Here is a 27,884-nt window from a genome sequence, read left to right as displayed (position 1 = left end):
TCATGCTTTGGTACAAGTGCTTGATGAAGATGATGAATTGCCTGAATTGGAGCTGCCCTCGTCTTGCCACTTATCCAGACTCCTCCTCCGTGCATTCATGAAAAAGTTGCTGACGGTGCTCAGCTCCAACCCTAGCTGCTGGGAAATGGTGATTTGTAATTCTTTGGATGGACGCTTATTTTCCTTGAATATTGCATGTAGAGTTCGACGTTGGACATCCGTGAAGACCAACCGAGGCTTTTTGGGTGTATTCCCTCTATCTTTCCCATGTTCTTGTTCTTTCCTCTTGCATGCTGCAATAAAACACAGGGGATGTTAGAGTTCGGACTGAGAGAGCATCGGAGAAGATGCTGCTAATGCAGTAAACAAGTTGGAAATAACATTCATTTCATCTTAGATCTTCCAAATTTAGGGATGATGTCTAAGTTTGGGTAAGTCAGATCCTTCTACAGTCAGCCCCTCTTGGACCTACCTATATTCACTTATGTATATATAAGTGAGTTTGTGTTGGTGTAATTTACATGCTGAACAGCTAGATGACAATACAGGAAGGTGTAAGATAGAGGAGGGTATGGCATTCTTTCATGAATTTGTACATTCTTACATCCACCCACCAGTTGCTTTTTTTCACGACTCATTTCACTCATCTCTTATGGCCCTTTGGAGTGTGACTTACATTAATTTAAATTCCCAAAGACTCCCTTACACTCAGACTCGGTGGGTCAAATTCAAAGATGATATGTAAGATTTGGAGTGAGGTGTAGCTTGCAGGTTGGTCAGTGGATGTGAGTCAAAGTAAGTCTCAGGAAGTCAGAGTCTAATTAAGTTTAATGGACTTTTGAGGGACTCAAAGTTGGTGTACCATACATATTGAGGGACCTAGTATATTATACTAGTTTAGTCTCCCTTAGGTTCATCTCTGAATTCGACCCATAGAATCCCCCTCCAAGTGGGGAAGGGTGTGGCCCTGAGGAAGCCACGTCTAGGGGTAGTCCCTGGCAGTCTGGGTCCAGAGCCCTGATGCCAGGGAGCTAGAGGAAGCTGCTGGAGTATGGAATCAGCACAGAGGCACCTCACAGTTGCCTGACATCCTACAGATCTCTAGGGCTTCATGACGTGTGAAGGTGGCTTCTCCATTCCATGGAGCAAACCTCATCCCCCTGGCAGGACCATAAGAAAGAAACACCAGCAGGAAATCCCCCCACATCCTTGACTTCTCCCAGGGAAGGGGTAATCTGGCCTTTTATTCCCCAATAACATCCTGTGAGGATCACAGATATGCTTGTAACCATGCTGACCCAGACTTACTGTCCTCTTTTACTTTGTTGAATAGAGAAAACATCTGAGGAGGGAAAGGCACTCTATAATTGTCTGTTAAAATGCTACAATTGAGGCATTTAACCTTTGTAATGCCCAGTAATGCTGGCTGTATAACTATGTATCATCCCTGTAAAATGAAGTGGAAATTTACTGATTTTTCAAGTCAAACTTTCCCACATTTTTTTAATCTTTCTTTTTTTGTTGTCAATCCATTTTCTGTAGCATCTTTTAATTGGCAGTGGAACAAAGAACTGAGAGGAAACAGGGTTGTATTACACTCTTGCAGGCCAGATAATTAGATATTTTGAACAAAATAAATGACATTGTGACACCCAGAACAGTGACACAGTAAATCTTGGTTACAACATTTCCATGCAATTCCATCTCTCTTTCCATTCTTGTTTTTTGGTGTTGTTTTGTTCTGTATTTTTAAAGTGAATATAGCACTTGTGAAAATGCTGTATTGAAAGACCTGGAGATTATCCATTGGACAGAGACAGAAGGGGCGGTGGGAATGCAAGCTTCCCTTTCATTCCCCAGCAATTATGCCTCATTGCTGACCTGGAGGGACCACCTCTAAAGATAAAATTAAAGTTCCTCCTCCATGCCCATTCAGTCCTCATTTCTGCTGAGCTCAGTACCAGCTCTGCTCCTAGTATCCCAGTATGGCCACCCATTCCCTTAGTATTGGATTGAGGGGATCAGATTATTCCACTAAGGCCCCCAGATATCTCGTGTATTGTCACTCACAGCAACCTGTGCATGAGGCAGGGGATAAGGGCATTTCAGTTCTCTCAGCAGTGAAGTTTTTGAAGAAGTTACTTGTCAATATTTATTCCAGTTACAGCATGTTTGCTCGGTTATGACACACTAGTTAAATGGACAAAGATTCAAAAATTTATATAGTTGTTTTGAACTAAAAAACCATTTAAAATTCAAACTCCCTGTCCTCTACGACAATATACCATTAATATGTCAAATCTTGTGTTTTTCATTCAAGCAAACCCTCAGTGAAGTTATGCTTTGTATATTAATTAATTAATTCCCGGACAAAAGATGGAGTTGAAGTTGAGAATATATATTGGTAACCTAAGAGTTTAAATACCCTTGCAAGAATGTTGTATTATCTATTAACAATTAATAAAAAGCAAGGAAATTCACAGTAAAGAATAAACTTTCACAAAACCTCAACTATTTGAAAATATGGAAATTCACAGTAAAGGCATCCAAAGAACTTAAACTGCTGCTGTAATGACCCCAGTGTCCATCCTTACCTTTGCCCTTGTAGTGATGCCCCGAGGGGAGTCAGAGAAACAAACTTTGAGAGAAAATTAAAAACAATTTCATTTTCTCAGAATGCCCCCTCTCTAATCTGTCAATGGTTGCTCAAATTCTGACCTGTGCACAGATGCACTGTTCACCGATGAAATAATCATTCGTTATAATTTGTCCTGATTGGACAAATAGCATTAGAATCACAAGACAGACACACAGCAGTAAATACAGAGTTGGTTTATCTGCATATATAAACCTCCTAGTTCTAGGTCAAACAAGTATAGGACAGTCCTCCAGAAATATGAAGAATAGCAGAAAATAAACATGCATTGCGAATCTGCCTTGTAAAGCTTGACATCTTCTTGATCTTTGTGGCTCCACCCCGTACAAGTTAAGATTCCTAAATAATTCCCTAGAAAATGGCCCATGATTTGAAAATACCTTGTTCCTGAGGACCTCAGCATCTGCACAAGGCCTGAGGTTCTCAAAACCTATCGCTGCTGAGAACACAGGGATCCAAAAAGTTTAAGGTACTGGGGAGAAAACATAAAATATTAAAATTGTGATTAAAGATCAAATAAACATCTGTCACTTTCCAAATTGTTAGAACATTCTTCTCATGCCCCAGTATAGGCAGCATTTCAATCTGCGAACAAATTGGTTACTCCATTCAAAAGTTGTAAGGGATCTTGGAAGCAGAGCTTAGAACCGAATTCAAAACCCAGCCTTAATTATGGGGCTGCTACCAATGCTTCCAAAATTAATTTAATGGTGTTCAGTTTAATTGAAAGTGCCTCGCCTTGGCTCTACACCTATTAAAATGATAAAAAGTGCCTAATGCAGCACAATATTGTAGATTGAATTAGACTGATCACATAATACACCATCAGACCTGCCAACAAAACCAACAAAACAATAACCCCATATTTTACCAGCCTCTCCCCACAGATCAATCCCCATCCATGTGCCCAGGAAAAATGGTAGGCTTTGCAGAATGGCAGGATGATAGAGAAATCCAGAGTGTGATGGATCAGGAAGGGAACATATTCTAGAGCCAGGGAACTCTCATAGAAATCACGTGACAGATACTTCCTAATTTAAGTTGAGAAAAAAACTCTCTCTGGTGCTTCCACTGAGCTCATCAGAGAAGGCAACATTCAGTTGCAGTCCTCTCAGGAAAGTGATATAAACTTTTCTGACATTCTTCCTATTTGAGTAAAGTGTGGTTCTACTCCAAAAAATAAGCCAGTTAAAATGCTCACAGGCTGGACAGTACTTACTGAATGAGCAGCTGTTCGATATCTTGTTTTAGTCTCATTATTCAATGTGTGGCCCCATACTTTATTTACTGCACGCTATTCAAACCCTCTCCGGATATTAAATTATTAAGTACCTCAGGGGCTTTTCTCTGGAGCTTATCACTATAGTATCCAAGCGCTTCACAAATATTAATTTATTTTCACAATACCCCTGTGAGGTGACGGGGAGGTATTATCCCCCTTTTACAGTTGCAGTACTGAGGCACACAGAGATTAAGGTCAAAAGTGTCCACTAATTCTGGGTGCCCATTTTGAGACATCTAGGACATGATTTTTCAGAGTACTTAGCGTTTTTATTGCACTGTCTACATTCAAAGCACAGCTCCCACGGACCTTAGCTGCAGCTGTGAGTGCTCAGCACTTCTGCAGATCAGAACCCAGGGTCTCAATTCAGGTTCTCAGAAAATGAGAAACACATAATTAGAAATCATCTCTGATGAGTCTGATTTAAGTGACTTGCCCAGAATCACCTAGGAATTCTGTAGCAGAGGCAGTGATAGAATCCAGTTCTCCAGGGCAGCATTCAACTGCCTTGACCATGGACTGTCCTTTCTCTTCCTGCAGTTCCCTGCCTCATTCACTACACACCTTCCAGCATCTGCAATAAATGAGGCTGGTGTTCAAGAAATAACAGGCTCCTTCACTACACATCCCTGATTAATCCCCAGACCACAGTCCATCCTGTGCACTGATTGAGGCAGGGGTCCTGTGGAAAAAATAGTATATGATCATGTAATTAAGGACTGTATCATAATGTATATGCACAAGGAGGCCGAATTAAGGTTGCAAGGGTAACCCGGTTTCTGACATTTCCTACCTTTTGAGTGCTTGACTTTGCAACATTAATCTTTCTTTAAAATGTAGATGTTTGTGTGTAATTTCCTAGGTTTTTAAAAAAAGCAAAATAAAAACACAAATTGAATCGTGTTGAATTACATTGACTCCTACATGGTTCAGCATCAGAGTTAGAACCTTTAGATCTATAACACAGACCTCTGCTACTTGAACTAACAGAGTAACTGATAGCAGTAGTAGGTTGTCTCCTCTACGTGGACCTGGACTAGTGAAGAATCAGACACACACTTTGCCAGACTGGTTTCACAGATATCTACTGACAGCAGAGGTATGGTGAGACTCAGAATTTTTGGGTCCAATACCTGTTTCTGGAGGGGAGCATGCTTTAGAGGGCACAAACTCTTCTGCCCCCCTCCCTGAAGTCTGACCCCTCCTGCCCATGTTCCTTCCAGCCTGACCCTGTGCCAGTCCTGTCTCCCCATCCCACCACAACTACTCATCTCAGAAGGGCCAGATTAACCCATCACAGGGCTCTAGGTAAACATACACTTCTAATGTGAGTGCCACTCACTCCAATTTGGTCTGGCCACACCTCTGTCATGACACAGGGGCAGCCAGGCCAAACCTGAGTGACATTGTGACTTTGTGCATGGCCCTCCTTCCCCCACAAATTTTGGCCCTAGGCATGGGTCCAATTTGCCTATGCATTAATCTGGCACTGCATCCCAGTATCCTCTCTGCCCCCACCTCCTCATCCAGTCTCAGTCTCCCTCCTCAAGCTCCTCATTCCAGCCTCCCCACTCAGGCTCTTTGCCCAGACAATCCCAATATCTTCTCAGCATAACTTCCCCCACCACAGCCCCAGATCCTTTCCCCAATCTACTCCCTTTCCCTCCCATCCTTGGTGCAGCTTTCATCCCTTCTGCATTTCAGTCAAGCTGATTCGTCCTTTTCCTCTCCACTACCAGGCTGACAGCATGGGGCATCAAGACCATAGAAGTGACAGTCTCTCCACTGTCACTGTCCAGTGCCCATCAAGACCATAGAAGTGACAGTCTCTCCACTGTCACTGTCCAGTGCCCAGCATCACAGTGGCCCACAGATGTCCTGCTCTGCAGAGCCCCTGTAGCCCAGGGATGGAGCATGCTCAGTACAGACGGAATCTCAGCGAATTTAGCTGCCAAACTTTAACAATACTCTACTAAGCATGTGTGAACTGACTATTTTTAAAGGCTTTTTTTAGGTAGTTTTTCACAGGGTTGGCAAAAGGCATATCCCTGCCAGCAGGCCAGCCTCTCTCCACCCCAGCCAAATTTCAAAGACTTGCTACAAAGCATGGGGGTGCTAGGGCTTTTCAATTAAAGGGTTGTAAGAATTTTTTAAACAGGGACAAAACAACATATTTCCCCCTAATCTGATTCTTGGAATCAGCTGAACCAGCTGCTTTTGCTGCAGCTTTAAAAAAAAAAAAAAACATTCTGAAGCAGACATCCAGCATAGAGAAATTCATCCTGAATAGTTACTGTTTGGCAAAGTTATAAGCAATTGAAAACAGAGTCTTATAATGGGATGTGTCAACCAACCTTAATAATAGGTGCTGATACCAGCTTCACCTATAGTATAATTGTCAGAACTGTCAGCTAAATTTTTATGAGAGGATGCTCTTAATTAATAACTGATGCTTGATTTTTAACATGCATTGTAAATGTAAATATAGCTATATAATTTCATCTGTTTATATAGGACCCAATACTAGGACTATCTATCTGGTGCATGGAGCCTGCAGCTACAAATATGTCCTCTGAAGCAGCTGTGGAATGGTTAAATCACCATCTATCTCCTCTCCCTTCCCAGAGGTGATCTGCCAGCCAAGGAAAGGAAAAGAGAAGGCCAGGGCTAGACACAGATCTACTCCACATGGGGACTGTATATGAATTCTCTAGTCCCCATCCATTCGAACCCAAGGAGTGGGTACTATTCTCATCCTTCCCTTCTGCCCCTCCTCCCCTTGCACACTGGGCTGGTATTCCCAGGACAAGTTATCAGCCCAGCGCACAACATGTTTACATGGGCAGGTGCAGCGTATACATTCTATACCGGTGCATAAACCAATGTCGGGATTTCTAGATGTTTGTATTTCATTTGTGGCATTTTGCTTTAAAATTCAAGACATTTAATTTTAAAAACAAACACATTTTCCAGTTTTGTGCGAAACTGGTTTTTCTGGGAGATCTCACTGCAAAATCATTGGTACCGTAGGCAGCTAACGAGAGCTTTGCAGCTTTGACATTAGTGAAGTGAACTAATTCCTGGATCTCTTGATCTTTGGGCATCCTGAGAGATGCTCTTTTCTCCAACCTTTGAGGGTGTGGACTGAGATATAAGAGGGTGGTCAGATGAGAGGGAGATTTTATATTTTTAACTAGACCAAGCAGGCAAAGGGTGAAATAAAAGGGAACATTGTTATCCCCATTTTACAGAATAGGAACTGAGGTGCATATAGATTAGATGACTTGCCCAAGGTCACACACTGAATCTGTAGCAGGGCCAGAAACTGAACCCAGAACTCCTGAGTCCCATTCCAGTGCCTTAATCACCAGGTCTTACTTCTTTCCACTTCAGAAATGCAGGATGAAATCTTAGCCCCACTGACATCAGTGGAAATATCCTAAATCATAAGACAATTTTAAAAGGTGGGTGGACATTTTTTGTCATTACTTTAAAAAATCATTATTTTCTTCTGTATCTTTTGGTGCAAAAGAACGACTGTACACTTTAAATGTACTAAAAAGAAGTCTCCAATGTTTACTGTACAAATCTGAACTCTCATTCCTGTCTGTGCAATACCTTGTAAATTCTTGGTATAGCTAGAAAACTACAGCAGGGAAGTTTCATTAGCTGTACTAACAAAGGTGCTGATACAGCAATGCACTTCAGCTTGTGCTTAACTTTAAGCATGTGAGTAATCCCAATTTTATTCAGCAAAGCACTTACATGCTGATACTTTGCCCTGCTGGTGACATTGCTATGACCTTCTTCTAAAGACAAAAATACATAGGCCTTCTTTTTCAGAAATGCAATATACTATGATGGTCCATCTTTGTCAATAATGTGTCTAAACTTTCAAACTGATTGACCTAAAAAGCTCAGTAGAGAACAAATGCATTTAGGCCCCCAATTCAGCTAATTTTAAACATGTGTGCTACTCCCGCCTATTCAGACAAGCATATACTTTAAAACTATAACTTCACAAACATTTAGACAATCTAACATGGTCTTCTTGGTCTCTTAGGGATAGATCCAACTCCCATGGCAGTCAGAGGAAAGACTGTTATTGACTTCCATGGAAAACAGATTAGGTGAAATTTTCAGAAGTGCTTAAGGGACTTAAGAGCCTAAATTCCATTTAAAGCCACCTAAGTGATTTAGACACTTTTGAAAATTGTACCCACTTCGTTTGTAAGCTCTTTGGGGCAGGCACTACTCTTATTTTCTGTGCCTTATACAGCACCAAGAACACTGCTAGCACTAACAATAACTAACAGTGATAATGAAAAACAATAATAGGTTTTCCTTAAGACCATTTTCTCTGTTCTATAGCCAATCAATTTTAATAGTAAATTGTTGCTCTCAAATTGCCAAAGCACAAATGTAGGGCTGGGGATGAAACAAATACTCCAAAATAAGAGCCTGTCAAAAGTAGGAGTGGCGGATGGTTGTTTCCTAACATGAGTGATGGTAAATGGAATCTTTTACCTGTGTGTCACTGGTTCAAATCCAGTCCAAGGTAGTGGGAAGAGGAAGCAGCTGCATCTCTCTCTCTTCTGGGCCAGAGTCTTTTTTCTTTAAGCAGGCAAAGCTAATCACTGAAGGCAGGGCTTGCTTAAAGACTGATACATTAGGCCCTTTCTGGACAACCATCAGGCCTTAGTGTCCTGGATAGTTAATCCTGTACCTTTATGAGCACTATATTTTATGAGTAGCAGAGAATGACACTAGAAATAATTTGGATTCATGTCTTTAACATACACCTACCCAGAAGCAGTTTAAGTTTTTGAGTTGTCTGACTGGTACAAACAAGACAGATCCTGAATTCACAAAAATGCTTTCAATTTAAAACCACTGGGATGCTGCACTTTTGTAGATGATCACGCTACGATTGTATCTCTCTATCACAATGTTGGCATGTGTAGCATAGCTGGCCATTTCCCCATGTCATCCAATAAAAAGAACGGTGCCTTTTGTTTCTAGCATTGCCTGCAGCTGAGTGATACCCCTTGAGCTGCCATTTGAAAGATTCTGAAAAAAGCCTGTTTAAGAAAAAGGCAAAGCAGAATATAGAAAGCAAGTCACTTTGACTCCAACACTCTGTGTGTGTAGCTAGGACAATGTAATATTATCAGCGTCACAAGGAGACTTATAAATCCATGGCTGAACTGTGGCCTCTTCTAGTCACTTCCATCTTTCTCTGCCCTGAGCAACAGATATTTTTGACACTTGCAATTCTCCTGATTCAGTCCATCCATCTATTTTTGTCTCCTTTGTTCCTTCTAAGTTGCCTTGGGGATTTGACTGACTTAACTTGCCAAGTTTGGTACCTCTTATTAAGGCCCAGTTGCCTGTGAGTGGTACAGAACTTCCTGCTGCACCTACTGCTCACTAGAATGGGAGCATTACACCATTTGTCAATGCTCTTTTAAGCTCCTTTTTAAACAAGGAGTTGGGCTGATTGTACCCCACACAATGGGACCAACCCTGGTCCCATTGAGGTAAATGGCAAAGCGCCTATTGACTTCAGTGGGAGAAGAATCAAGCCCCATATGAAAACTCAGTAATGAGATTTATCTCTCTCAGTTCATGGGATTGGGGGTAGAGAAGTAGATATTTTTTTCCATCTGCACTGGGAACTAAACTTTTCTGTGGGTCCAAAAGCCAAAACTGCAGTAGGTACATGTTGTGCTGACTGCACTGCCCCACTCAGAAGATCATCCCTAAGGGGAAATTTGCCTTTTTAAAGTCTAAGAAAAAACAAAACAGAACTATTTCCTCACTGCCCACTTTCAGGAGCAGTACAATTCTCTCTCTCTCTCTCTTTCTGTTATACCTAAAACATATAAACAAAAGTGACAACTTTCCTTCCCTTCTGGATTTTCAACTCCTAAACACACAGAAACACAACACATAAAGACAGAAAATATCAAAAGGAATCTGCCCTCTGCTTCAGACACGTTATAAAGAGACAACACCATGACTTTCACTCTGCCACAGCTTCTCCTTTTGAAAATTTGGTACTCAGGGTCAAGATGGAGAACAGAAGAAAATATATGGACAAAACTTGTACTGACTTCTGTGAAAGCTTTTGAAATTACAGGTGAGCTGCCACTGAAAGAAAAGTTGATCAGCCAATGGCTAAAAATGTTAACGGCAGTGACCGCACTCTTTCAGATATAAAATGGAAAAGTGTCAAGTTCTCAACAACTCAATGAATGGAAGGATTCTGGAAATATTTTCCTACAGAGCTGTGCCCTGATGGATGTAGCACTGAGGGTAATTCTTCCATCTGAGTGCAACACAACATGGCAGCAAACAGAATTCTATTGCTCAGCTGTTTCTCTTGCAGTTCCATCAGCATCATAGCCTGATTCTAGCACATAGCAAATAGAAAAACCAAGACACATTGTTGGTTTATGCTTTGGTAGATTTATTTATTTGTCTGCTTACTTTCTGAGATGTATGTAGCAATGCAACTGTAGACAGATGTATGCAGATATACAGCTCCAAATATGGTGATTTCATATATCAATTTTTTTTTTAATTTTGTTAAAAAGTAGAAGTGGACTGGTGGTGGGATATAGTGTCTTTCACCTCAAGGTGATAGGACATGTTTTCAAACCTGGCCCACGTTAATGGCGACCACAGATCATTATTGTTTGATGGTTGTTTGTGTCCTATATTAAATAAGGTAGTGGTCTCAGTTCAGTTTCTGGTGGGCAGGTTCACATCACACTAATTTCCATTGCATTTGTCATGTGGTCGCACTTGATACCAATTAGCAGCATGGCTGGAAGTTTCAACAGTATGCTATGGATTGAACGAGCATGAAAACTGAAACTTCCCTATCAACTCTAGAGATAATCTTCCTGAAATACCTTAGTGGAGCAAAACTGGGAAGTCTTGCAAGCTCTCCCTACTTTGGGATAAATAATGTGCCGGTACATGGTGCCTTTGATCCTGAAGATTCCAAAGATATTTTTACAAACTATATCTATGTGCTTTTCTATGCACATTACCCATGAGTGTGGAATTCTGCATGATATCCCAGGCTAATGCCAATAAAACCCTTATCTCACATTAACATGTATTCTGCATATCCTATGGAAAAATTATTTTAGGAATGTTTTAGAGAGTTTTCAAATGTTTTGTTGGAATTAATTTTTCATATTCCTCGGCTTGTAAAGCCAGATCCGTTAGTTACCCTGACTTATGTTCATGAAGGCACTCCACATCACAATACCTAGATGCTTAGAAAATCACAGGAACAACACTGTAACTCACAAAGCCTGAGTCAGGCGCCGAGATTCCCTATACGATGAACAGGCTTCTCAGACTGAAAGTCACAAAAGCCAGCACGCTAGGTGGAGAGCTGCCTAAGTTAGCCAATGGGAGATGCCAATGAGAGAGATGTGTGCTAAGCCCCACCCCCTCACAGAGATAGGCACCTAAGTCCAGGCTGCAGGGAGGCACCTCTCTCTGCTAGCAATTTTCAGCTGTGAACCCATCTCTTGGAGTTAGGTGCCTAAAGTGTGTTGTTACAAGAAGCTGGTGGGGTGGGGTGTGGGGGGGGAGAAGACGTTTCTCATAACCTTTAACCTAGTGGTTAGAGCACTCTCTGGGATGTGGGAGACCCTGGGCTTAGTTCCGCACTCCACCTGATGAGAAGAAGGGAATTGAACAGGGATTCCTCACTGCTCAGGTGCATGCCATATCCATTGGGCTTTGGGACATTCTGATGTGGGGCTCCTTCAGTCTCTCCAGTTGAAGCTTTTCCAATGTGGATAAATAATTGAAGAGTCACTAGCTGGGTAAGTGCACTAACCACCAGGCTTTAGAGTCATTCTCATGCTTGTACTTTCTCACGCTCGCTCTCTTGCCCAATGACTATTTGATTATTTATCCACAGTGTTCACCTCCCAGGTTAAGTATTCTAACCACTGGGCTAAAAGTTATTAGGGAGGGTCTCCTCCATTTTGTCTGAATTTGCCTGAGAGGCCTGATCCAGTAGACACGGTTTGAGCACACCTACTGGACTGGGCCACATGTGAGTTAGGCAGGCAAATGCCTGTTTTCTCCAGTTTGTGAATCACTCTGGTGAGTGGGTGGGAGATAAGCACCAGACACCTAGAGTGAGGCAGCAGTGCGCATGTGGAGAGCAGAAACGTAAGCACCTTTTTACTGCAAAAATGCAGGTGCCAAGTGAGTTTAGGTATCTACAGGGCTCGAAGGTGGTTTTGTGAATTTCAATAGAGTCTAAAGTAGGGATTTAGGCACCTAAACCCAATACTTAGGTGCCTAAGTCTGGGATATGGGGCCCTAAATACTTTTGTGAATCTAGCCCCGAGTCCAAATCTACAGGTCTTAGATGGAACCACAAACCCCTTTAGATTTACCTTAAATGTCTTTTCTAAACCTAAACCTGTCATGATTTTAAAGCCCATTATCTTGGGACCATCTGGCGCTAGAAGGGATTGAGCTACATTGTGAAGCTGGGAACAATCTCTTTCCAAAGTTCCTGCTTTTTGCATCATAAAATATCCAGTGACATTTTCATGTATAGAAAACCCATCAGTAGAGCAGGACTGTATCTCTCCCATTGTGGGGGGAGATTTCTTGGAGGAAATTCCACATTTGGTCAGAGAAGGAGGAAACATTTCTCTAACATTGATTTCTTTAAATGGCATCTATTTTAAGCTGCTTAGGTGTTTGGGGTGTTAAAAGTAGTTCCAGCGAATATGAATCAGTAGCATACTGATGGCAAAGTGGTCAAAGGTGTATGGTAAATTAATTTATCACATGGATATCATCACACAAACATGGAGTGTGAAGAGATAGGAATAGTAATAGAAATACTTGACATTCTCACAGAACTCTTAAAATATAGCGTGTATAAGAACATAATTAGGGGCTTATACGAATCATGTTCATTTAATGCGATTCATTCACAAAGCCAAACATTCCTGTTTGCCCTAAAGTGACAGCCCCAGCCCCTCTGTGCCATTACACATAGTATTAGGGCCACTGGGTCCATGTGGTCGCTGTCCTTGACTTGCCCTATCCCAGTCACACGGCCCTCAGTGGTGTTCAGAAGGACATGGGAGGCCCTCATGTGGCTGTCTCTGTCAATGCTCTACTGTGCAGCCCCACCTAGCTTTGTTCAAAAGGAGTGCTATGGTAGTGCCTAGACGTACCAAGCAACGTCAGGCCTGCACTTGGGCTAGGCCCGTACAAACCAGGGCTGGCGCAACCCATTAGGCGACCTAGGCAGTTGCCTAGGGCTCTGCGATTTTGGGGGCGGCGACTGCGGTGGTTTTTCGGCGGCGGGACCTTCTGCTGCCTCTGTGGGGGGAGGGGGGGCGGCATTTCAGGGCGGGACCTTCCACTGCCTAGGGCGGCGGAAAAGCTGGCAGTGCTCCTGGTACAAGCGCACCAGGACTCATTCCCAGCTTAGCAGATAAAAGCCTCCCCAGCCCAGGAAAACATTACTGCTGCTTAGCACTGTTAACTAAGGAATGTCTCTTTCTCTCCCACACCAGCAGAAGAGTGTATTAATGGTTTTAAAATCATCAGGTACATCCTAAACTACATCATGTTATTTCTTTCCACTCTTGATATAGATCAATCCTGTTTACCTATAAAAACTCAATGATTGTTCAGGTTTACGCTTCCTTTAGAGTTCAGTATTTCACTGTCATTCTATTCCACTTTAGATGTTTGGAAAGTGAGTGCTAGGATATATCCTCCTAATTCATCTCTCACCTGACTCAAATTGGATTCCAGTTCTGCTAACTTTGCTGCTATATCTGAATATCTGAATAAAAGAAGAGTTTGAAAGTAAAGCATCTTTCTGTGGGAAACAAGGCAGAATGTCCACAGATTGGCCAGGGAGATTCCAGAAGAGAATCTGAATGGTAAGCATCCCAGTTATAGGCACTGTATGAAAATTAGTGACCTTAATTTGCTTCCACTGCAGTAACAAAGTGATCCAGGCTGAGTGGTGCTGACTCAACAGGGCTGGGGTTCAGGGGCTTACTCCACGTTGCAATGTTGAGGGATCCTTAACTGCTCCAATGAGCTGACGTCACCCTTACGGAATATGCTGCTAACTGGATTAATACAGGGAAAGGACCTGATTTTCCAGTTACATCATCGAAAGCAAATGTTAACTTTCTTTAGCCGAGTCCTTAGTTAACTGCATTAGCGTGACAAACGCTCCTTAGTCTAGCATAAGTAATTAGAATGTAATCACTTTAACTGCATCTTAATTACCCCAAATGAATTGAAAGGACATTAATAGCAAAGATTAAATTGCCCTAATGAACGGTTCTTGTGACTACATCAATATTTTAATCATGCTCGCCGTTCCTATCGCACTAAACAGCTTAGGTATCTGTTAGCGCTGGTGGGCGCTAGGTGGCGCCTCTTCCTCATTTGTGGTGTCGAAAGAAGGCAAAGATACAAATACTCAACTCAATCTCTGCCTTAGCTTGAGCAAAAATTGGATATTTAATAATACGATGTCTGACTGTTGTAACCATTTCTCTCTGATGTGGGCCAGGCCCCAGTTATTCATGCCTTTGTGACCTCCAGAGTGAAGTACTGAAATATTTAGCTCATTCTGAGCATCACATTGGGCAAATATTTCTTATTGGTTAATAAAATTGAATATATTTGTAATATGGATGAATGAACATCTCAGTTTCAAAGAGACTTTTAATTTTGATTTTATTATTATTTTAAAAAGTGGGTGGCTAACAAGTTTCAAGATTAAACAAGATAATCAAGACTCATCATGATAAAATGTAGCTATTTCAATCTACATGAATTTTAAAGCTCTATGAAGTATCTGTTTTGCTTTTAAAACATCACAGATTTCATTCAGTATATACAAAAGAGATCTCTCTTGTAGAAATTATAGAAACATTGATATAGGATTTCTGTTGAAACTGTGGTGAAAATGCATTTTATCCACAGTTTCATTGTTGCACAAATATTCATGAAAGTATTTCAAAATGTTTGTCAAGAACATTCAAATCAGCAGCTAGAATTTTAAAAGTCAGTAATCTTTTAAACCCTCATAGTATTTCATGTTAATATCACTGAACTTTAAAACTGTCTATGACCTTAAGGTTCTCTGCAATTTTTTGTAGCAAAAATTTGTGTCTTCTTATTAAAAATTTGCTGGAATTACACGTGGTGCACTAATATTTGAAGTTCAGTTTGAAGTGGCAGCAGGTTGGTGGCCCAACAGAAAAAAATCATTTAAAAAGTTAAATACAACAATCCTTAGGTCATCTAGGCCTTAGCATTATGAGTTAGCCACTAATACTATGTGTAAAAGTTACTAAACAATAATCAATGTACCCTTAAATTTAACATTGTGGGAACATATCCAATTTTAGCATTGAAGATTTTTATCACTCTAAAATGGGATACAATCAAAACTATTCTTGTTCCTGCAAAATTCTCCTACAAATGATTATTTTGCCATTACACAACCAAAATCAGCTCTCTTATTGGCCAAAAGATGATGCATCTTGGAACAAATCCAGGAAGCATCATTTTAGTTTTATCAAGATATGATATTTGAAAATAAATTTATATTAATTTTAAGTAAGAGTTGACGGTCATAGTTGTAGGGTAACTGCACTGTATTTCTCCTCCGTGGTCCCTCAAGAGCATCCACTAAAAGATGTCTGGCTCCTGGCCATCACCTCCACTGGTTGGAGACCTACATCTCATTCCCTTCTGACAGGGGTTTTAAAGGCTGCACACCTGCATGATCCACACTGGGATAGCCCTAGCAAGCCAGTCTGTCTAAAAGCCCAATGCCTGTGCTTTGCTTTTACTTCAAGGGCTACAACCACTGTATTTCCTGTGGTTATGTCACAGCTCCTTCTCAGCAAGCACATTTATTCTTAAAGTAAAAGCATTACAACAAAAACATAGAAACAATAAAAGAACCTATCCACATGCTAACCAGCTTACCACAGCACCCCCAACTCCAATATTGGGCTCTGGTAGGTAGGTGTCAGCCCTTCCAACCTCACAACTGGGTTTTCCTCTGGTTACAAGTTCAAATCATTCTTTAGATCAAGAACCAGAACTAAGGCCCCAAGTAAGTTTAAGCTCAGGCTGTTTATCCAAAAGTCCTGTCTTTGTTTGTTGGTCTCTGGAGACTCCAGTCAGAACCAGAATAGGAAAGCCTCCCCAGGAGGTGGTGCCTCCCTGGAGGTGTTATTTGCCTTGATCATCCCCTACTACTTTCCCTTCCTGGAGGAGCTGTGGTAGCCCTTCCCCCATGGAGTGCATACAATCCCTGGCACACAATTATACCCAAACCATCCACACACTTAATACAATATGATCTCGCCAAGATACTGCAGGAAGTTGCCCTCTCTGTCACGTTGACATGTATTGATTTGCTCATAAATAAATCTAGTGGTCATGAAATTGACAGATTTTGTGACGATGTGGCCCTGGGCATGATGCCACCAGGCCTTTGTGCAACCTGCTACACACAGCTTGGGTAGGCCCCGATCCCAAGCCCATTGACGACTCCAGTAGGCTTCTGATAAAGCCGCTAGTGCACCTCAGCAATAAGTCCTCGTCTTCAGTCCTAAGCCCACTAATTGTCCCAAAGTATGAGCTGCTTTTGTGATGTGCTACCTTGGGGATCCGCCAGAGGGCACCTGACAGCTCTGCCCAGGCCAAACACGTGGGTTCATTCAAATAGGAACGAATACAGGAACATATAGGAAAGGATTCACTATCTGTGTCTTTTTAGGATCATTCTGTGTGAGTATTGAGAGATTCCCTCCCGGTTATCTGACAGCCGTGGTTTGCAAGTGCCCAGCGCTCGATCGCAGCATTGTGACAAATTTCCCTACAGCCCCATGCACCAGTTGGGACCGGAAACACCACTGTCTAGCTAGAGAATTCTCTCTCTCTTTCCCCTTCCTAATGAGTCTCCTATTAGCCTCACCCCCGAACTCATGGTCAAATTCGCACGGCACCAGTAACACGCTAAGCACCGCTTCCTAGCCACTGGTTCTTCAGCATGTCCCTGCACCCACCAGCCACTGACAGGCATTGCGGTGTCATGCTCCTGCCGGTGTCACAGCAGTGGAAACGCTCTTCCTCCTCTGGAGTGACCATGGCTAGAGCCGCCAGGTCTAATGTGGGCGGGAAGGGAGGGAAAGAGGCGGGAGGAGTTTGTGCGTGCGACATCCTCGCAGCCGGTTAGTTGCGCGCTGGCATTATACATAACCGATGTTATTGCTCCTGTATTAAAGAGGCGAACATCAGATTTCCGAATAAAAGTTCACTAGACTTGTATGATTCATTGGAAGCATGAGGCCAATATGCTGCAGGGCAGGTCGTGAGCTCACCCCTCCTGTTCTTTACCTCTTTTGACTTTATTGTACGAAATTAGTAGTTTCCCTTCTTGCTTACAATGTCACCCACAAGCTTCCCCACGTGACTCCTTCAGGAAACGCAGCATGCAGAGTAGACAAAGATCTGCGAATAGAAATCGCAACGGGGGAGCAGGCAGGTAACTGTCCAAAGTGCTGAAATTCAGAACCCTACCTGTGCACGAATTCTGGTCAGATGAGCTTATCAGTCAAAACTCAATTTAGAACAAAAAAGGCAATAGACTCCTCCACCGCATATAACCGAAGGCGCAGCGTTTGTTTTGCTTGAAAAATTAGTCTGCATTTCATAGATTCTCATTCACATGAACATTAATCCCTAAAGAAACAGATAGAAAAGCTTTTCTTTCAAGCGACAGAAATGAACAGGTCCTCTCATTGCAACTTGTTGGCAACCAGATGTTTGCAAAGTTTCGGGAAAGTTGTTTGTATTTTTGTATCTTAATTAGGACTTGATACATTCAGAGGCGATGACACGTGCTGCAGAAACAACGGATGCCTCTCTAGGAGAGGCTTCTCCAAATACCCCGCACCCAACAATTAGAACTCGCAACTAGTACAAAGACCAGTTGGTACTGTACAGTTTTTCGCACTACCTACTGTTGGACAGTAGATGGCGCGTGGCTTCTGAATAACAAGCACGGCTCAAACAAGGAAGAAAAATGTCCATTGAAATGTAGGGCAGCATGTCAATATTATGCATACAACATTTCTTTAATTTGTTGAGAGGAGATGTGAGAAATCTGCAGACAGTATGATGAAATTAACTGATTTCTTTCCATTCAGATTAGCGGATAGTCTTGTGTACAATGCACACACTTCAAATGAGCACTATATATGTATGACAACATAACTATTGGGGATTAGTTTGTAGAAGAAATGATGAGCAGCAAAGTCCAACAGAGGTCTCGGGAACGGTGAGACTATGCAACTACTCGCTGTGTATGTACTGAGGCTGTGTCTATAAACTGGGGTCCCAATCAGGCTAGGGCCTCAGCCCCTCCAATTGCATGTGAATCTGTGACACCTCTTTTTGGAATAGTTGCAGCTGACTCTCCTTGCATTGCCTGCGGGTGGGATTTACCTGAGCTCACATTTCCTCGTCAAATCCCATTTCTTTAGTGGAAGGAAACAATCCCGGGTTCACATTAGACAAGAGGCCTTCCCCAAAAGGCCAGGAGCAGCTCCCATTTTGATGCAATCTAACATCGTCATCAAAATGGCAGTCCAGAAGAGAACCACCAGGGACAATCACATCCCCTTAATATCACTCTTCCTCTTACAGTTTCTTTCTAAAATATCATTCCCTGCCCGGCCCCGTGTGTCTTTCAATTAACACGGGATTAATTACAAACAAACAAAAATCGGAGCTGAATAATTACTAGGAAACCGTGGGAAAATGTCATTTGGGGAAAAGGAATGTTTAAACATCTTTAAACACCTGTTGTGGCAACTAAAGGTTGTTACTGACTAGCAAGGTAATCCCCAAATCCTCCCTTATCTGTTTACCACCCCCTCTCCCACAGCTTCCGGGCCCCGCATCCCAATGCGTTTCACTCCCAGCACACTGTGATTTCAGAGGAGTTCTGCCAAGCCAAATAAATAACCACAGATGTGAAACATTTACATTATATTTACATTATATTTACATCTTAAAAAGAAACAGGGAAGACCAGTTTCAAATGGAAGAGCTCCAGCGCAGCAAACCGGAATGGCTGTGGCTATAGTCAGGTTAACCCGTGTTGAATCCCTCCTTTTTTGCCACTCATTGCAAGTTATCTTTCTTCCTGGTTACACCGCTTTTGCACATTGGAACCAGGCAAGTCCCTTTCTCTGCTGGCCCTGCCCCTTTCGGGTGACAGACAATCCCGAAATGTTTTTTTGTTGCTCATAAGCAATAGACAGTGAACCACAGAAGCAGGTACTTTGCCTGGGGAAAGTGCATGAAAACACAGCGAAAGTCAGGCCCTTAACTGGATCCAACTCACGTCACAAGAATCAATCACATCCGTCAAACTTCGGGATTGGAAGAGAGCCCCTTCAATTTCACCCCTGCGAGCCCCCTGGGCCCCTCACAGCAGCTCTCTGTATTTCCTGACAGTAACACAACGGGGTAACTAATCAAACCCACCGCACTGACGCCTTGGTATAGGTCATTTCAGGGAGCCATGTTGGCGTTGCTGCGTAAATGCCATGGCCTGCTCGCCCATCAGAGAGACAGGGTGGCCCAGATAGCCACGAGCCATGCCCTGAGCATTGCGTGTGTTTCTAATCTCATACAGCAAGTTGCGGCTGCCCTGTGTTTAGCTGCCCCTGCTTCTAACTGCAGAATCCTCTGCAAGCCCGGCCCCGAGGAACGCGGTTACCTGTTGACACGCTACCCGAGAGCCAAGCAGTCCTTCAGTCCCTCCTTTGGATAAATATTAACAAAAAGCAAATGAGGCTGTGTATTAGCTGGTTATAAATCAATCAGGCTACAAGGACACCGACAACAAACAATCGCAGATTCTTCACTGGAGGACTTTCTCAGAGCACTTGTTACTAGCTGCCAGGGGAATGGGATTTCTGGTTCTGCCCTTATCATTTTGAGTCACCGGCTGCTGCTATCTGCCAAACCAGCCAGGGCGAATGCAGTTAACTTTATCTTATTTAAAAGGCTACTTCACAGCAATCCCAGCGAAACCACAAAGCTGGTTGCTAACTGATACAACACGTGACCTGTAGGTAAATGGCAGCTAATGAGTTATACTGGGGGGAAGCAGAGGCATCCTCTGAAATGCACAGGTGGGAACTTTACCCTCCCTCAAGATCAGAAAAGAAACGTGAATTTTAAAAAAAAAAATCGCCTAGCCTCATTGCTTGTTTAGCCTCATAGGCTTGGAAGGTCCTAATGGACTTGATTCCCTTTAGCAATTAATTCATAAAACAAACACAGAGGAGGAGAAACCTTTCCCCAAAGCTCTCTCTCTAACAAGCAGCACTTGTACAAGCTACAGAGATGTGTAAATACATGTCCACTTTGCAAGGCACAGGCCTATGCGCGTGGGATGGATTGTTTAATGATCAGACTGCAGGTGCGTCTCTTTTCAGTTTCCTTGAAGGGAGATTTGCAGTCTTTTAAAAACCCTACAATGCTGGGCTCTCCATAACTAAAACAAGACATTAATGTTAAACCGAAAATCGATTAATGTATCGTTTCTGATGCAAATATATTTATGCATAATCTCCACTGTGTAAATATTAAACAGATCTATAATGATGAACTAATTGCCTGCTCGTGTGGCGATCTGCTAATATCAGAAATGCATCGACCTTTCCTTGCACGCGGTGAGTTTGCACACAGTAGTCTTCAGGGTAAGTGTTGCAAACGGCGTTCATTAGATTTCATATTTAATGGGAAAACTGCCCTGATTACAGTATTGATTTCTTTACAGTTAAATTGGTGAGAATTTCTCTCCGGTTTCCCAGGCTTCAGCTGAGTTGAGATTTAATTTCTTATGGAGGAAAACAAGTGCGAGGGGGAAAAAAGGCAAAGCAACGATTTTTTAAAAAAATTAGGTTTTCTGAAGATATTGACTGATTCCTGATACAGGAAGCAAAGTCACCCTGTGCCATGCAGCAGCGGGCAGCGCCCGTGGGCAAACCCTACGTCTGCCATTTAGGGTGAGCCATTTGCAGAGGAAATGTTCCCTATATCCGAAAGCGCCCACCTTCCCTCCTTGGGCCCTGTAGCACTGGGGACCTGCTGTCTTCAGAGAAGAACTGGACTTCGTTTTCTCTAGCAATTGGAAATAAAATGCATCAGTGAAAGAGTCTATTTGAGAACAGGCTGCTGGGAAGCGGCCGTTTGGTAAATTCTCTGCTCTTCGGACCACCTCGTTATGCAATAGATTTGGGGAGTTTTGTATCAAAGGGAAACTCCGGTCCGGTCCCTGTACACTTGTAGCTTTCTCTTGTATTGTTCAGTTATTTCGAAATCTGATCTCACCTTAACGTTTTACCTTCTTAGCACTCTGGAGTGAGTCTACCTTGGCTGGGCAAGTGTATATGTGTGTGACTATGGTGTTCTTTTCAAAATACACCTTTCTGAAAGCATCATTTGGACAGATTCATTTCAGATCCTATATCCAGCTCAAAGCGAAGTAGGCACATTTTTTTTTTCTGGGCTAGCTCCGTCGTTTCAAGCTTCACTCTTTTCAAAACTATTTTTTTTTCAAATCTACCTTGCACGCTAAAATAAATCGACATTCCGAGCCCAACAGATTGTAGATGGGCTCTAGCCTTTTATTAATATTAATAATAATAATAATAATTAATCCTTAACTTTCCCTTTTAAACATCACGAAGGCAAAAAATGAAAGAATGTTTCTAAAACGGAAGGAGAAAAACGGGTAAATTGATAAATATGCAAAACTGAAGGGCAGAGAGAGGGGGGGAACAGACAAAGGAAAAGAGGATAGAGAGGAGAAGGAAGATGGGGTGAATAAAATGGAGGCTGGAAGAGGTCAGCTTTGCAATTAGCAGTTCTGCTTACATTTCGAGAGACAGCCCAGGAAGTGTCAAGACCTCAATACAGCTTCCATGTAACTACCAATTTTTCCTTTATTTGTCGGAGCTTCGGTGTAATCTGGGAGGTAAGAAACCCCCAGGGATCGCTGGAAGGGGCAAATACTCAAGATAAAGTGCTGGACAAGACTGTGAAGCCTAAAATAACCAGGGTTTTGTTTTCCTCCTTGTCGCCTTCTTGATGTTGGCTTTAAGAAACGCATAGAAAATAAATAAAGAGTCTGACAGCCTGCTCGGGATATTAATCTGCCTGATAATTCTCTAAATGCCCGAGAGTGAGTTATAATTTGGACGTGAAATTTAATTTGCGTTGGCTGGAGTAATTTATGATATTTCGAATTGATGTTCATACATCAATATCAATCGGGGCAGATTTTTACCACTTAGTAAGATCATCACACATTTAAAACCTGCACAAAATAAAATCGATAGTTTATGCATTTACAGCAGATTGCCTTTCTAGCAACGCCTGCATCCCTCCCAGCGCATGGCAGTCTGCCCTGGACGCTGGCACTTCGCATTACTGGGGGCCAGCCCGAGAACTACCCAGCGCCCCCCAAACGCCCACTGACCACCGGAGGGATACGGGGGCAGCCGGGGGCTGTGCCGGGAGCCCACAGCGGGGGATGGGAGTGGCTGGCGTCCGCCCTGGAGAAGGCCCAGGCCCGGTGCGTGTGCGCGCCAGAGCCCCATCGATCGGGAATCAGCTCCATGTAAATAGACACGTGTTCCCGAGCTGCCCCTTCGCAGGCCCGAGCCGGCGCTGGGCTTCGCCTCCAGCCAGGCAGGTGCGGGGATCTCCGGCGGATTTCACCTGCCCAGGACCCTCCTCTGTTCGGGGCAGGGGCAGGGCCCACGGCGGTGCCGCATCGCACGGTTTCCTGCTCCCCCGGGGTTCCCCACCAGTCCGGCCCCTGTCCGTAATGGGAGCGAGCGACCCCCACTGCCCGAGTTCTTCCAGGCAGCTGCTGCTTTGCTCTGTCCTGAGTCCGCGGCGATTGTTGCCTCCCCCGGTGGCAAGATAACCCGGGGGCCTCTCATGGCCCAGGGCTCCAGGTCTATCCCTCCCTATCTCCCCCTGCTCCCCCCCCCCCAGGCTCCGAGTCCTTCCTAAGGATTCTCCCCTCCCCTCGGGCAGTGCACACCCCCCAGTGCCCGGGACCGGCTGCAGCCCTGGGTCCGTAAGAATCCGCCCTGCGCCCCCTTCCCAATCCCACTCCGTTGCTGCTGTGCTGGAGACAAGGAGTGACCCGGCCTGGGGCCCCGGAGGTCAATGCCAGGGCTAGGCGCTGAGCAGACCCCCATTAAGGAGCTGTAGCCCGGGGTCACAAGAGAGGCAGCAAGCCTGGAGCCAGAGAGTGGGTATCCGGCAGAGCAGCCTGCATAAGGGATAGGAGCTCGAGCAGTGGCAATAAGCACACAACAGAGCCCCGGATAATTAGGAGGCTCAGCCGCTTCCAATCGCCAGCCCCCGCAGGGCCACACGCTAGACAGAAAAGGCACGGTGACTGGTCAGGAGAGGATCCGGATCTGTTTTTCAGATCCTAACGGTCCTACAATATTTATAGGGGAGACGCAGGAACTTGTTACAAAGCCGGAAGGATTAAAAAAATAAACAGTACAGCCAGAGCCCCGTTCCCTCCCCCAGGTCAGAATAGATGCTGTGTCTCCATGTCCATGTTTGCTTAAATTACCCTTAGTTATGGGGCTCCGTTTCCCTCGTGTGCAAATATCCAGCATTCAGGTTGGATTTGAAGGAGAGGGCGGAATAATGAGTCTTTGTCTTCCTAAAGAGATTATGGAGATCCACTTATACCTAGAGCTGTCCTGATGGGGCGGGCTGGAGGAGGAATTGGGTGGGGTAGGGGGTTGATTTGGGGCAGTATCGAACAATGCTGCCTGTTTCTCTGAATCTCTGGAAGTGCGGGGAATAGCTTGTCGATCCTACACTGCAGAAATCGGCCCTGCTGTATGCTCCCAGCTCCCATCTATCTTCTTTTCACCAGCCCAGCCTGGCTTGGCATAATTTCCTTCCAGATCATGCCAAGAAGGGGGCTCCAACATATTCTAATTCAAGTGGTTGTTTCCAGTATCGATCTATGTAAATAAGTGGAAATTCAGGTCGTCCAAATTGTCCTAAAAATACGCTCCAAATCGAAGTTCGCCCTGTCAATCGTTAAGGGGAGATCTCAGGCACCAACTCCATCCCTCCCCCCGCCTCCCGCCTGGACAGCCGCAGCAGGACTGGGATTTACCGTTCATGGGGTTTGTTATTGAGAGAGAGAGAATGGGATTTTCTGGCAGATCAGACCTGTGAAACCGACAAGCCCGCCTCATCCGCCCCTCTTTATGTAGAGAGACCATCTCCAGTTTAAGAGATAAAAGATCACTGCTAGATCCACTTTCTAATACGAGTGCAGGCTTCAAAGCCAAGCGAGTATAAGCATAGGAAAAGGAGGCGAGGAATCAAATTTGTAGCCCGTTTGGGGTCTCCGAAGACCCAGGGAGCATTTATTACCGTATTCATTCTACTGTTTAGGCAGAGGCGCAGACCCATTTGTGCACTGGAAAGAGAAGATTTGGCCCTTCCCTTTATTTTTGTCTGTGAAACGGATCAGTGACCCTGACTCCAACTCGGATTGACTGTCTCGCATTCTCCAGGGACAAATTAATGGAGACCTATCAGTTAATTAACAAACCTTCACTCAAGGCACCACCATCATATTAAACGCGGGCTCGGTACTATGACTGAGTACAAGTTGGGGATGGGGGACAAAATAGAGAGAGAGACAAACGAAATGGATTGAAATGTTCTTACGCTGCTCGTTCGGGTCACAGCAGACAATACAGCCAGCCATTCCCTAGGAAGAAACTGAACTAGCGAATTATTGCCATGTTAATCCCAGGTGCTATTTCTGTTCGCCACAAGTTACTGAGCCAGTGCATAAATTGTGCATAACACATACTTATTCTCACGTGTATATACAGACTGGAACTATGTAAATTAAAACTCTGTGGACTAATGATACTTGTGATCATTTGCAATTTTGACCAATTCCATTCCTTCTCTTTAGCCATAAGTTACATTCCATAATTGTTTCATTTGTGTCAAAAAGCAAAGTTCTAAAATGCCTGATCCGAAATAAGCAGAATAGGAAACTAGCATCTGCTCCCCTTTCAAATTAGCTATTATCTCTTCACCCTTGTCACAAGGCTACTTTTGCTACAAAGTAGATCCACCGAAGTGTATAAAACGATTTATTATGAGGTTTTATCTTCAATTTCCACAACACTTCACCGAAACATTTACATGGATTCTTTCTTTTTAAAATCTACACCGTCTGGGTTAACAAACCCCACAATTATCAGGTAATAAACCCAGTTACAACACGATCACACAAACAAACATGAATATTTCGCTCTGGGCAGCCTTTTATGATGCTCTTATTTCTTGTACAAGCAAATAAACCCAAAGAAACGCGACGAAAACGTAGATGCAAACGTATGGGTAACATCATTTAACAGAGAGGTCCTTGAAAAATTGTGAAGCCTCACCTAAGTCTCCACCATTGGGTTTTCCAACACTTCAAGAGTGAGTGAGAGAGAGAGAGTGAGTGTGTGTGTGTGTGTGTGTAAGAGGCAGAGACAGTATACACACGCACACACACACACACCGAATGTTAAGTTTGAAAGCAATTTTATATACAACAGCTGAGTTCAGTTCTGTGTGCTGGTCAGTTGGCTGTACCTCACATCAGAGGGCATTTGCAAATATACCAATATGGAGATGGACAATAACAGGAAATATCTATCTAATACGGGCCTGATCCGTATTTCATGGGCACTCCAAAATGTTCACTAGCTTTTGCTCCTCTGTGCACCTGCTAGTTGATGTACATATACATGCAATGTTGTGTACAGTTCACAGGTATAAACATGTAGGCGTTACATGTCTATATAGTAAGACTTGACTGGGTAGATTTTGATCCTGTGGGTGTCACAGTACACAGCATGACCCCCCACACCTCTGTTTCTCTCCCCTAGCCCCAGACACGCACACTGGCATCACAGCACCTCACCATCCTAGCATATCATTGTTTAGGAACGGGGACGACGGTGCAAATAAATCAAACGTTCCCCTTTCATGTGAAGGAGCTAGAAGGGAAATCCAGTGGGAATGTCAGACTTGAAAGGGAGAGACATATTGCACTGGAAAGAAACAAAAAATACAAGGTGTGATATTATGTATCTGCACATACGTATTGGAATGGGCTTTTCCTGGGCAAGCAGCTACACAGCTCTGAGATCCCCGTCTGCCTAGCCCCCCCCCGCCCCCCCCCCCCCACACAGCAGTAATCGCTGAGGCTCACCTGCTAGCCTGAGAGCAGACATTCTCTGGAATTCTGGCTCCTGAAGCCACTTCCACATCCTCCGAAAGGTCTCCCGGCCGGATTTGAGTTTGCTCCAGGGCTTGGGGTTCCTCAATAGATCTGAGAGGGTCCCTTGAGACCGGCACAGCACCCTCTGGGCGAAGATAGCCTGGGGGATGCTGTACCGTTTGAGCTCGGTGGTGATCCTCTGAGCTACTTCTTTGGTATTGATTTCTTCCATTTGCCCTGAATTACTTCCACTGTTGACCTGCGAACCAGTGACAGAAGGGTTTTGTTCCCTGGCAGAGCCCAGAATCTGCCCGTGACTCTGGGCATTCAGGTGGGCATGAGGGTGATGCGGGATCCCATTGATAGGCACCATGCCAGCGGATGTAGGGGTAAGATGTTGGTCCCCATGCCTGCCCAGCATGGCAGGGTGGTGGGCTTCGAATCCGTTCGGGGTGAGCATTTTCTCGGCAGGCATGGGGGCACTGGGGTGAGCGTAATGAGGCAGCCCTTGCTGGGAGTTGTGGATGCCCCCCAGGCCTGATCCAGACAAAGGGGAGAGGCTCTGCCCCATGCCGGTAACATCCTTATGGTAGGGGGTGTAGAGATTGTTCATAGAAGCCAGACCCCGCTCGTCCCTCATGAGGGTGAAGCTGCCACTCACATTCCCAGGGATCCGCTGGTGGTGATGGTGGTGGTGATGGTGGTGGTGATGGTGAGGGAACTTGTCCGAGACGGTGGAGATGGGAGGTAGAGGTTGCAGAGGGGTTAATGTGGTGTAGGTGCTGCTCATGCTCATCCCGGGGGGTGTCTCGCAGGCCATGGTCATGGTGGGATGCAGGGGTCCCGTCAGAGCGTGGTCAGGAGGCCGGTGGTGGTGGTGGTAGTCGCCACCGTCCAGGATGGAAGCCATGCCCATGGAGCGAGGGTGGGCTGGCAAATGATTGCTGCGATGGGCCACCGAGCTCCTGTGATGGGGGCTGCTGCTCATCAGATCGGCCGTGGTTGGCACCGGCTCATGGCTCACCCCGTGCAGATCGCCAATGTTCTCCATCGTCAGCTGCGCGTTCATTGTTATTCGTGCAGGCTTGTGGACACCACATCTATCTGGTCTGTGGTTGGAAAGTCCTAGGAGGTCTTCACGTTGGAGGCATGCAGGATTCCACCCCCAGTGGAAAGGATCAGGCGCTTGGGGCGGGGGGGTTGGTTGGGCTTTCTCTTTTGTGTGATTTATTATTTTTTTTCGTGATGGTTGATCAATTTTAAGGCCCCCGTTCTTTTAAAACAGCCTCAGCAGCCCCAGTAGGTGTCTGGTCGCGTCCCTCGCCATCTCTAGCCATGTCTCTTACTGTTTCAATGTCTTTGGCCACAGCTCCTGCTGCTGCAGCTGCTGCTGCTGGTAGAGAGCAGGCATGCGCGCTGGGGGCCCCATGCACACCCCCTCCCCCTCCTTACACTCACACACACACACTCCTGCCCGTGACATCACCATACATATTAAGGAAGCAGGACCGTCTCTCCTTCCT

At 44.3% G+C, this 27,884-nt stretch overlaps 1 protein-coding gene across 1 annotated transcript; it reads right to left on the bottom strand.

Moving 5' to 3' along the window:
- On the bottom strand, positions 1-27,430 carry ONECUT1 (one cut homeobox 1). The gene is made up of 2 exons (XM_065412672.1): positions 26,353-27,430; positions 1-293 (listed from the first exon to the last, which is right to left on the bottom strand). The coding sequence occupies exons 1-2, from the start codon at positions 27,428-27,430 to the stop codon at positions 1-3; spliced, it is 1,371 nt and encodes a 456-aa protein (XP_065268744.1).
- Between the last annotated feature and the right edge of the window lie 454 nt (positions 27,431-27,884).

Source organism: Emys orbicularis, chromosome 10, assembly GCF_028017835.1.
Source record: "Emys orbicularis isolate rEmyOrb1 chromosome 10, rEmyOrb1.hap1, whole genome shotgun sequence".
Lineage (NCBI taxonomy): Eukaryota > Metazoa > Chordata > Testudines > Emydidae > Emys > Emys orbicularis.
The sequence above is the reverse complement of the archived record's forward strand: the minus strand, read 5'-3'. Positions and strand labels throughout refer to the sequence as shown.

Bases quoted from the DNA above. Each gene is read 5' to 3' on its own strand.
- ONECUT1 (XM_065412672.1), bottom strand. From the start codon at position 27,430: ATGAACGCGCAGCTGACGATGGAGAACATTGGCGATCTGCACGGGGTG. The intron at 294-26,352 runs GTGAGCCTCAGC...GTTTTATTGCAG, and splicing joins GTCTGCTCTCAGGCTAGCAG to CATGCAAGAGGAAAGAACAA.